The sequence below is a fragment of the Corylus avellana genome, chromosome 3 (genome assembly GCF_965113065.1).
Source record: "Corylus avellana chromosome 3, dhCorAvel1.hap1.2, whole genome shotgun sequence".
Taxonomy (NCBI): Eukaryota; Viridiplantae; Streptophyta; class Magnoliopsida; order Fagales; family Betulaceae; genus Corylus; species Corylus avellana.
Window position 1 is genome coordinate 4,089,445 of NC_142492.1, and position 12,094 is coordinate 4,101,538.

A 12,094-nucleotide genomic window follows, 5' to 3' on the forward strand; every position below is an offset into this window, starting at 1 on the left:
ATAATCATCCTAGAGAATCTAAATACATGTTAATTCTCTGTGTTTTTTAATGTTATTGTTGAGTTTTTAACGAAGAATGCAGCGGGATGGTGTCAGAATCTTTTAAATAGTCTAAGGATATACCGCCTCGCAACGGCTATATTTTATTTGACCGTTAACTCCGGGTCCTGAATTCCCGGCCCATGGGTGCTGTGTCTTTTGGGCTCCCCACGTGCCCACCGGCTCAGAGAGCGCACACTTAGCCGACCACGATCGCGACAATAAAATAAAAACCGACCACAACGTGAAGTAATTACCAAGTAAAACAAAATGTAACAAGTAGTCTGACAAGTAACGCAACGACAAATACGACCAAAAAGTTGCATATGAAATTTGGCTTAATCTCATGCCGACTAAATCACCCAATGATAACTTTCTCATTCTTTATATAATATATAGCAGCCAAACAAACAGGATTAATAAACATTTGGGTGAGATTAATTAATTATAATTACCACTAGAAAGGTCCTCAAGAGATAGCTCAATCGGCTGTGGACCACGCTTAATGAAGTGGAGGTCACTAGTTCGAATCCTCCCTCTCCCTTCTCTTGTGTGGACATGTAAAAAAAAAAAAAAAAAAAAAAAAAAAATTCCACTAGAAAGTCTTTGGGTTGGGTAACAATAATTAACATTGAAAAGTCCATGTGCTTGTGATGAGGACCTTTCCATTGATACTCTTAATGATAGATTTATTTTATCAATTCAATAGATTTATACAAACATTTGTGCGAGAATAACAAATTATAAAATAAACTCATATTCTCCCACCAACGTTATTAGTGTTGGTGCAATGATTTATAGTGATTTTAAAACCGCCTTTTAGAAAGAGTAATGTTGTATATTGGATAAGTATTTACCTTTTATTTACTAAAAATTGATGTGGTGCGGTCTCTCAACCAAAACATTTATTTTCATCTACCAAATGCTATGAGGGACCACTCCACATTAATTTTGGTGGATGAAAGGGAGATACTTGTTTATTATTTAGTATTACTCGAGAGGGAATATTGAATTAGAAGGGTTCATCAGTGGGATCTAGTGAAGCCGCTCAAATGCCCAAGTTAGTAAGTGTATGACGAATGAGTATTATTTTGGCTGAGTTTTACTAAGGGTTAAATTTCATACATGTGAGGTTTACATTGGTTTCTTATATAGGCCAACATCCATTTAGGGTTTGGGAGAGCCTCCAGCCAATAATTTATTGCTTGATGTGGATATTTTCTCTTTTCGCGTGTTAGGGAAGGTAACATGGTGTGAGCATTGTGTTAGCTGACCTGGCGGAAGGCGGATTTGCTGCTAAACAACATTCTTGTGGTGATGTTACATTTGGATCCTTGTTGTTAGTTGGACTATGGGTTGTCAAGTCAATAAGCCATCGGGTCTCTAGCGAGACCCTATTTCACGTTCCTGGAAGTTAGTTGGGCTTTTTAGCAGATTGACCTCTTATGAGCTTATTGACATCTAAGTACTCCTCCAATAGTCCCGCAATTTTCTTAGATGACTGGTGTGTCAATCAATTCATGAGAATTTGAAATAAGTAATTTGAGCCTGCCGGTAGTCTCTTTTAGGACCCGTCAATGTCCAAACCCTATAATTAGGTTGTCATGCTGTCGAAATTTCATAGAAATATAAACAACTTAATTAATAACAAAAAAAAAAGAAAAAGAAAAGACAGGTGCTTTTCATTATATATGAATCATGATAAGTTAGTCAGCATGAAGATTGAAGCATATCTTTAACAACGAAAATTAGTGAGATAGAAAGGTTCACTCTTTAGCCGTACGTCCTTGTCCCACTCCTAAAAAATACCGACCACCCTGAAAACCACAAAGCTAGGTTACCTCAATGGGAGACTCTCAGACTAATTTGGGTTTTGGGGAAATCATGAGCCATAGGAACACGCAACTATGTGCAGAGAATCCACGGTCAAGACGAGCTCAATTCTCTACCAAACCAGATGTGTGGTGGCGGGGCTTCCCTAGTCAAGTGAGACAAAAGGATCAAGTTGACAAGTTGGCTACATGGATGTACTCGTGGCACCATCTGGTTCACGTTTTGTGTAGTAAAATAAGAACCAAAGTCAAAAGGAGATGCATTTGGAGAGTTAAGGTTGGAAGATATGGGTGACACATTTGAAAGTCGGAGGTAATGCTTGTTTTGCAAGCTTATTTTGAGTTGAAAATGCCAACGGGAGCACAGTAACATTAATTTTTTATTTTTTATTTTTAATTTCCATACCCTAGTTTTTGTTTTGTTTTTTTTTTTTTTTTTTTTTTTTTTTAAATTAGCTTTAGTTTTATTTTTTTTAAAGGGTATTTTTGTCATTGGAGGATATTAACAGTTTTTGGTAGTTTGAAGAGACATAGTCTCAATTGAAAGTTTGGAGAAAACATTATCAACTGAGTGTTAGTTTGAGGAGGGCAAGTAGACTTTTTCTAAATTGATAATTTAACGTGGTATTAGAATAACGGTGTCGAGTTCAAACATTATCTCTTTCTGTAATTCACGTCACATTTTAATTGAATATTTTAAGTACTTGACGATGAAGAATTTGAACCCAAATGTATTAGACTTTCAAGTCAAGTCGTGGCAGTTTTTTGAGAACCGGAACCTTAGCAATTTTTTTATCAAATTGCTCACAATTTGAATAAAAAATATGAGAACATTCTCATCAGATTCAAACAAATAGGATTATAAACCCTAGTTATTTGAGCATATAAATCCTATATTAACTCTCTAATATTTTGATGCAATAATTGCTACCAATACAAATGGCGATTCTCTACCCAATTTTCAGTCCGTCCAAAGATGACCTAATATTATTTGACCAGAAGTACAAAAAGTATATGAAGTATTCATAAAAAAGAGTGCAATAATGGGAAGCTATTTATGACCGTACAATTTGATGGCACCGTCCAATTGAGGGATTATTGACACGTATCATGATGGAGATTGGAGAGGCACGCCTTCGTGGGTGGTTAGCCGCATACAAGTTCTAGTGGCTAGTCTGCTACACGGTCTACACTTCTCAATCGTCCAAAACGACGTCATATTTTGTTCTTTCCTCACAAGTCTAAAATATGTGCCTAACTTTGAAGACTCAAAAAGATCATTGCATATTCTTCTCAATAATGGATTCGATGGAGCTATATCTCCTAACAAAACAAAAGAAATGTTAGATATTGATTGGCTGGGAAGCTAGACACGTGGATCATGTGGGGCCCTACCAGTTTGGAGCTTCTTAGAGAGAGTGATGGGAGGAGGTATGGTACCCATAAGCCTGGCTTCTTATCATATTCTCACAACAATTCAATGTTGGAGTAAAGTAATGTCGTTTGATTGAAGAAAAAAAAAATTATATATTCTTTAATCTAAGGGACTTAATTATATTCTCACAACAATTCAAGTTGTATTTTTAATGAAAAGGCTAATGGAGATCTCAAATTTAGAATGAGCCTAAACTCATATCTCAGATATATTAAATTGAAAATTAAGATCTTAAATCAAGCTAAAAGCATTTGAAGTTCTGGTTTGATTTATCTATCTCTATAAATAAATATGTAAAATACTTTGTACATTAAGAAATAGAAAAAAATGTTCGTAGAGTTTCATGAGATTTAATTTTTTTATCAAATCATTTCATATGGTTTAAAATTAACTAAATCACTCTTTAAGGTATGCTTCGTTATCAAATCGCTGCCTCTGTATACCTGTTATTAGGGTTTTTAACAAAAATTGTGACATGTAAGCATAATACCATATCAGACCTAATAAATTAGCTCCACATATATAGAAATGCAACTTTAGCTTGACATATGGCAAAAACAAGAAGAAAAAAGAAAATTGATTAAATCACTTTTAAGGTATGCTTCATTATCAAATCGCTCCCTCTGTATACCTGTTATTAAGGTTTTTAACAAAAATTGTGATAGTAAGCATAAAACCATATCGAACCCAATAAATTAGCTCCATATATAAAAATGCGAGCTTAGCTTGACATATGGTAAAAACAAAAAGAAAATTGATTAAATCACTCTTCAAGGTATGGTTCGTTATCAAATCGCTTCCTCTGTATACTTGTTATTAGGGTTTTTAACAAAAATTGTGACATGTAAACATAAAATCATGTCAAACCCAATAAAGTAGCTTAACATATATAGAAATGCCCAGGTAAAAAAAATAAAAAAATAAAAAAAAGGAAAAGAGGGGGAGGGGGAGGGTGACCCATCCACACCCTTCATTAGTGAAGGCAGGGGTTGGTCGCCCCACCCAAAACCTCCATGGGTTGCTGGTGGAGGGAAGGTGGTGGATGGCATCTTGTTGGGTGAGATCACCCACCTCCTTCCCATTTTCTTGTTAAAAATTATATTTTATGTCATTCACGCCTTTCGTAATTATTACGCATGGGATTCACGGGCTTGTCCCACATTTGACAAATATGTATCTAACCCAATTGACATACAATATACGCAAGAAGCCAACAATAATAATTAACTCCGAGTTATCACAAGGCCACCCAGTCAGATACAGCAATACACAAAATCCAGCATAAAATATCAAATATCCAAGTTGCTATAGATTAAGAATTTCAAATATTCATTTTCCATATGCTTCCAAAAATTCCAGGACTTATTAGAAGGGTGCTCGTTTTCGTCACTCTGAAAGTCTATCAACAAATATGCAAATTGCGGGGGGAAAAAGTAGTTAAAATTGAAATAATCTAAACTCATCTTTATTACTCCAGATACACCTAATCATACAAATGATGAAATCACTCAGAAATGAAAGAAGAAAAAAAAAAAAAAACTGAACTGCCTCTACAAATGGTTTACAACCCCGAGTACAGGTGAGAAAACTCCCCAAGTGCTATTTTCCTGTAATTCCAACTATTTTCGTATAGTAGTATGGCGAATCGAGCGTTGTCACCCCAAAAGGCTGCTCAGGGTTTTGCAAACATCCCTTGCGTTAATGAGGAGAAATCATAATCCTTCCCTGATTGCGTAGCAGGAACGGATGATACTGTAGATGCTGGTTGAGGTTTACTCACTCCAGTGGTTGTGGCGCCATTGACTGGGGTAGCTTGGCCCATGGAATAAAGGCTGCAAACAAAGGAATGGCAACAATTATGAATATGAAGATTTACGGTGTTTAGCAAAACAACGGGGGACATTAACAACCACGCTGTGGGAAGGTGCAGATTCACTTTCACCTCCAGACAGATCATTAGAGCAAACCACAGGAAATAACAAAACAAATGGAGAAAAAAGTGAGAAAAAGAATCAAATTGTGAAGTGAAGAGTAATTTGTAGAAATAAAAACAATGCTGAAAGAATAAAAACCAAAACTTGAGGCAAGAGCATTCCCAAAGACAACCATCTTTGTAAGAATAGCATTTTGTTGTTAGTATTTATCTGCAACGAAGGCAACCGTTTTCCTCATCGAAAATCCTTAATATAAGCATCGTTTGCAAGAAAAATATGTACTTCTTGATATTCCTTCACACGAAGCAACAGGCTGCGGGTTCAAACCAAATGAGGCATTTGGGGCAGCAAAAACATATCCCAGGAATTTAAGTTGAAATGAGGTAGGGTGGAGTCCTTGCATATGGGTAGTTTCCGATAGGGACACAAGAACACTAAACAAATGAGGAACACAAGAATGCTAAACAAATGTTCATACCTCCTGAAAGCTGTCTAGACAAAAGCTACTAAACAAAGCTTGAGACTTCCCATTAGGCAATGGCTGGGATAAGAGACCCATTACGCAAGTAACCATGACATCAAAAGGCCTTGCAACCAAACAAACACCAACTAGGCATCTAATATTTAACTCAATTGTTCACATGAAATTAGAACTAATTCAGTTGACAACTAAAACAACTTAACATAGATTACAATTCTCTGAAATTACTTATAAAAAAAAAAAACAATTCTCTGAAACAACTGTTGGTTTCTATTTTTGAGATCCCAAAATCCTTTTAGCCAACCAAAAAAAAGATTAACAACATACCTAGATGTAGGGTATGGAACAGAGCTCCCCACTGGATGTGCTGCTCCCATGTTCCTTGTCTAACCCAGGAAGAAATATAACAAAATGAGAAATTCCCTAGATAGAAGTTACTACAAAAAGAACTATGAATTTAGGAAAGCCCAACTATGGACTTTTACCTGCATGAATGTCTGTACACTCTGCCCACCAGTTGGCATTATCATTCCAGGAATCTGAGGGCCAGCATTTGCCCAACTTTGAGCAGACAAATTGATACTGCCGTTGGACCCAGGTTGTTGCATAGCTCCAATAAATTTCGGTTCCCCACCAACAGATTTAGCTGCAGCAGCCATCAGAAGGGACTGTTTCTGAGCCAGCATCATTAGTTGTTGTTGATGAGCAGCAAATGGTGACACCATACTCGACTGCAACTCAAACCATGAATTCATATTCTGCTTATTTGCTTATTTGTTGGTTTTTCAAAATTTACCAGCTCAATCAATTAAGCCTAATTTTAAATTAGAAAAATAAACCTTTACACTGGAAATCCAAATAGAAAATAGAAGATTTATATAAATAAAAAATAAAGCTACCTAAAGTTTTTGTCACATACACTTCATAGAAATCTTGTAATTTTGTAAATGATGGTGAAATATATACCTTCTCAAAAAGGCTCATAATATCATTTTTCAAATCTTTCTTGGGTTTCTCTGACACTGAAGCAGGCATTACTGATGGTGAATCTTTAAAAAGATCCTCAATTCCAGTAGTCGATTGGGGACTATTTTCGACCGGCTTTGTTGGACCAGTTTTTTCGGCTGTTGACACGTCTTCATCAGCAGCTGCAGCTGCAAGAACCATAAAGATAAAATCACAACCATGATTCTCAACCTCAACACAATTGCAAAAAACATGTTCACAAAAAAAGGGATGAAACTAGCAAGACAGCTTTGATGATCCAGTAAGTGAAAAGAGGTGGCCAGTAGAGACATACACTGAAAACCTGCCCAAGCATTATCATCATGTGAAGCTGCCCCTGAGCCATTTTCACTTGGACCATCCATGGATAATATGTTGAAAAGGTCGGTTGCATAGTCTACTTTTGGTGGAGAGACAGTGGAAGCAGCATCTGAAGCCTGCTTTGCTGCTTCAGCTTGGGGCACTGCTGGTGCCGTTTCTATTTTCTCAACATGTTGAGGCTTCGGAACAGGAGTAACCTGCTAGTATGTATATATGTCATTCATAAAGAACCTATGCATTATATCTATTTTCAAATTTAGACAAAAAGGTTGATAACAGAAAAGGATAATCATTTTGAAAGAAATGAGGGAAAAACTGGATTCATGTAGGTTGACCAGTCTTAGCCAGTATAGATTAGGAGACAAAACAATGCATTAAATAATGCTGTATAGATTAGTCCATAATCCCTTCACTACATAGCTAATGCAGCATTGGTATTTGATTCGACAATTTTCTTCTGAATGTCATCAATAATTATGGCAATGGTCAAATTTATCACCCTCATATGACAGCCATCCTATAACCGGTCCTTGGAGCAAAGGCTCAGAGAAGGATCCATTCGTTGATTTGAAAGTCTCGTGCTCAAAACACTGTAGCTACATAATCTATATAGAAATCAAAAAACTATGACGACTTAAATACTTCCAGATACGCCTTGATATTTATAGTTTATCAAGATAACCACAATGATTAATACATTGGCTAGTTTTCTCCTAACCCGTCACTATGCTTCCAAAAGCAAAAGGATGGCTTAGGTATGGGTATCTGGAAAGAAATCTGTGGGAGCAAAATGGCAATATAGGTTCCCAAGAATGGCCATTTACTTCGGCATTCAGTGATTAACAAATACAATAATTTTAATATTTAAGTTTCAATCCAACCAATAGGGTGGATTTTCAAAAAACACAAGTTAAATATTTGATTCTCATCTATTTACCTGATTTTGACTGTTGATTGAAATAAGTGACCAAATTAGAAATTGTTTACCCCTTTCACTTGATATGCATAATCCAAATCATTTAGGAAAGTGTGTGTTCCATTGTGATACCCCTAAGGGATCACTGTGATTTGTTTCCCCACATCGGGGATATCCAGAAACCAACCACCTAGAAAAGGACGTTTTATGTTGTGCAGTACTGCAAATATCTGGGCGACTTAAGGAGTAATAGATAAAAGCAACCCTAAAGATGATACCAGTGTTCTAATGATTGTTAAAGTAACTAGATTGGCTCCCTCTCAGAAACTATAAACTGAACTGCTACAGCTTTGTCTCACTAGAAGAGAATACGATTAGGGACCATGGCCCCAATTTAGTTTTGTCCCTGACTACTAGGATGGGCTAGTCTTCACCAAAGACTGCCCACTGAAAATCTGAATATTACGAGCATTCTATTGGTATTGCCGAACCAAAAAGGATTAGAGTTCATTCAGAGATACTTTGGAAGCCATGAGATTCAATTGTATTCACCTTTTCCAAACAGGTATGTCTTTTGAAAAGAAAGACACACAATAACAAATGGTAATCAACTAGGAAAAACAAATCAAGATACCTGCTCAGGTCCTTTAGGAGGAACAGGAACACTAATTCTTGTAGCAGAAGCAGTACCGGGCAGTCGAGTGTTCTTCCTTTCCTCAAATGTATTTTCAGAACTAGAAATATGGCCATGCCCAATTCTTTCCCCAGGCCTTTGCCAATGCACAGAAGCCTTGTCTTCCTGCACTCTAGTAGGTGATTTAGGTTTTCCATCCCTTGAAACCCATCTCTTCTCTTCATACCTAGAATTATACACTATTATTAGCATAACTAAAAAAAATGTAATCTTATTATTGTAATCAGATGCACATATCAAAGATAACAATGCGCTAAAATGATATAAAGAAATATACTAGCTCCTAGGGCTAACTCTTTACATACTTTGCACGAATAAAATTCTCAATTCCAACTCTATCGTAATTTGGGGGTAGCTCTGCTTCCCAGTAACTATTTGCCTTCTCATTCCCCATTGCTATGTAGAAACAAAAAAAAAAACAAATTAAAATTGTGTAGGCAGTTTTTCAATCTTCAACGTGAAATCAATAAGGAAAAGTTCAAGTTCATGACCTAAAAGAAAAGCTTACAATGAATAAAGGCAACCTGCTCCGGAAGCCAAGTGTCCAGGGTAGCAGACCGCACCTGCAACCAAAGCCATTTTTGAATATCCAAATCAGCCTACCATGAAGAAAATTCATAAATTTGAAAGTGGAAACAGAATAATTGAGATGTAAGATGCAAAATATCACCTTTGATATGTGTACCCCAAGACTTCTGTGGATCCCAGAGCACTGCATGCATATAAAGATGCCTAAATTCACGCTAGCCCATCTTGGACCTCTGCATAGCAATTAGCTCATTATAAGCAACTTATCCAAGTAAAATGTACTGAACTAACAACATGCTTATGTTTGGAATAACCAAAGAAAAATCTTATTGTTGAGTGAATTTCTTCGAAATGTACTTAGAACTCTACTAGTGAACATTTTTTAAATCATCTCTTTTGGCTTCCTCGTTATAAAACTATTATACCTAGATCGAAGTCATTATAATATCCAGATCATCTCTTCAGAATTTTTAAAGTTACATACTTAGCTTTGCAGTCGGCACATTCCCTGTTCTCCGGCAATTTAAGAAGTCCTTCCAGTATCTGCATAAATTTGAAACAGTAAAGATAACTAGATAAGAATGTAATGAGAGAACAGATTGGAGGAGCAAGAAAAGTAGATAACATTGAAGCAAAGGTCAGCATACAAACAAAAACGAAAACCAAATTGAACGAACAAGAGCGAAAACACAGTGTTGGCATCATTAAGCACAGTAGAACCATTACATTAGGTCAAAGAACGAACTAAAAATGGTGTACAAGAAACAACAGGGAAATTGATAAATGCCTCTTAAATGGTCCATAGGTCCAAAATTCAACCCAATGATCTCAATTCTAGTTTAAATATTTACACATATGCATCTCATATAACAAGCAACTGCTTGAAGAAATATAATTTGGCATGTTTTCCCATTGTCATGTGAAACAAATATACTTTTCCTCATACACCCAGTCTGGGAAGGGTCCACCAACCAAAAGAACCAATATGATGCGGTTGCAAGTCAAGTTTATAATATGATAGACAGACTTGAGCGCAGAAAATTGATGGCTGCCCTATATATAGGATATCCATTATATCCTCCCACAAAGTTTAAAAAATATAATCAATAACTATATGGTTGTGAAAATGTTTTACATGAATAAGAATGAAAGGAGATGCAGTACATATGTATGATGTAATCCTAGAAGAATTCCAACCCTTCTGTTTCCATGTGCCACATCACCTTGAAGTAGCAAATTAAAACCTACCCGACAGAAAAAGGGGAAAAAAAGCACACTAGGTTCTGGTAGCATAGTTTTCTACTGAAAAAAATTGCATATTTGATAAAACCCAGTCATAAACAATATATTATATCGTGTAAGATTCAAATAGATGTAAACTCCTATCACAGCATATCTAGGAGGGGTTTAACAAATAATCAAAGCAAATCCTACGAATTCTCCAACAACCCAATCAATCTCTCTCATTGCCCAAATATTACAAACTGATAATGTTAAAAGCAAACACCATATAAGACTGATAAGAACCGTGAATCTAATTAAAGACAACACGTTTTACAACATAAGCTTGACGTAAACACCATTCAATCAAATAGAAACACACCTACTGAACCCATATTCTAAATTCAGCATCCAAAACTCAAACCCCCCCCTCCCCCCAACCCCCCCAACAAATTAGAAATAAAATAATAATAATAAAAGTGTCCAACGTCAACCAGATAAATAACCTTGTTCAAATCCGACACAAATCCCCAATACAACAAAATTAAAGGGAAAAAAAGGTGATCTCTATCTCTCAGCACATAATCTGTGATAGAAAACAATTAGCACCGATCAACCAATCAATGGACCAAGAACATTTCAGGTCCAAACCACACAGATCAAATCCGAAATGTTCCCAAATCTTATACACCGGCAAATTAATCCCCCCAAAAGTTTCAAAATATCCTTCCTGTGTCTTCCATTTCTCAGCACCCAATCAAATAGCATAATCGAAGATCAATGATCACAGGTAGTTTTGGGGGAAAAACAGTGTGGCAAACTCAACATTTCATCAAATATTGGGGCCTACAGCAAATAAAAAGAAGAATAGGAAGAAGAAGAAGGAGGAGGAGAATTTCGGACCTTTCTGTGCTTGGCGTTGAGCTCTTTGGAAACGTTGGCCTTCTCGTTCATGGTGTCCGCACAAACAAACAAAAAAACGAAAAACAAAAAACAAATCAAATATATGAACCAGAAGCACAAGAGAGAGGAAGAAGAAGAACGAGGTCAAATTGGTCTTTTCACACCCTCTCTCTCTCTCTCTCTCCTCTCTCTAACTCGCCGTCTCTGATTACTAAGCGACGCGGAAAGAAAGAGGGATGGAAGCAGTGGTCGCTCTTGACTTTTATTTTCCCTGGCTTGGCGTTCCGCGCGTGTGCGCCTGAGCTTGGTGGCCGAGTTTTTTAATCTCCGGCACGTGTGGATGGTGGGATCATGAGTGGAGGGGTCTACACAAGTTTCTGTGCGCTTTGGCTCAGTCGAATCATAAGTGGACAGGTTTCAACGACTTTTATTTCAGAGTTGCACAAGCCAGCAAAAAATAGGTTTTGTTTGTTAATGTGTTTTTTTTGTGGTAATTTTTAGTTTTAGTTTTAAAAAAATGTTTTAATGTAATATAAAAGTGAATACTGTTTTATATTTTTAGGAGTTCTGTGTGTATTATTATTATTTTTTTGGTTTTTTGCTAATTTTTCTTTAATTTTAAAAACAAATAATAAAATGAGAATATATATATATATATATATATATATATATAATGAAAAAAAAAAAAAAAAAAAAAAAGCCTACCAACCAAAAGTGCATTTGAAATTTGGTTAGGTAGGTTGTGAGTTGTTTGGAAAACAGTGGCTCAAGTAGATCAAGCAGAT

At 36.2% G+C, this 12,094-nt stretch overlaps 1 protein-coding gene across 2 annotated transcripts; it reads right to left on the reverse strand.

Moving 5' to 3' along the window:
* Positions 1-4,590: 4,590 nt before the first annotated feature.
* Positions 4,591-11,564, reverse strand: AGD5 (ARF-GAP domain 5). Of its 2 annotated transcripts, none has more exons than XM_059586856.2 (11): positions 11,310-11,564; positions 9,670-9,728; positions 9,328-9,418; positions 9,166-9,220; positions 8,963-9,053; positions 8,598-8,823; positions 7,022-7,247; positions 6,688-6,875; positions 6,207-6,452; positions 6,049-6,107; positions 4,591-5,138 (listed from the first exon to the last, which is right to left on the reverse strand). In XM_059586856.2, the coding sequence occupies exons 1-11, from the start codon at positions 11,358-11,360 to the stop codon at positions 4,979-4,981; spliced, it is 1,452 nt and encodes a 483-aa protein (XP_059442839.2). In that variant the 5' UTR covers positions 11,361-11,564; the 3' UTR covers positions 4,591-4,978. The 2 variants fall into 2 exon arrangements, with proteins under 2 accessions (XP_059442839.2, XP_059442840.2); XM_059586857.2 differs by having other exon boundaries at positions 7,022-7,244; positions 11,310-11,562.
* Positions 11,565-12,094: the final 530 nt, after the last annotated feature.

Coding starts and splice junctions, on each gene's coding strand:
- AGD5 (XM_059586856.2), bottom strand. CDS start 11,360: ATGAACGAGAAGGCCAACGTTTCCAAAGAGCTCAACGCCAAGCACAGA. Junction 9,729..11,309: donor TCAACGCCAAGCACAGAAAG/GTCCGAAATTCT, acceptor AAATTTATGCAG/ATACTGGAAGGACTTCTTAA. Junction 9,221..9,327: donor TTGGGGTACACATATCAAAG/GTGATATTTTGC, acceptor CTTTGGTTGCAG/GTGCGGTCTGCTACCCTGGA.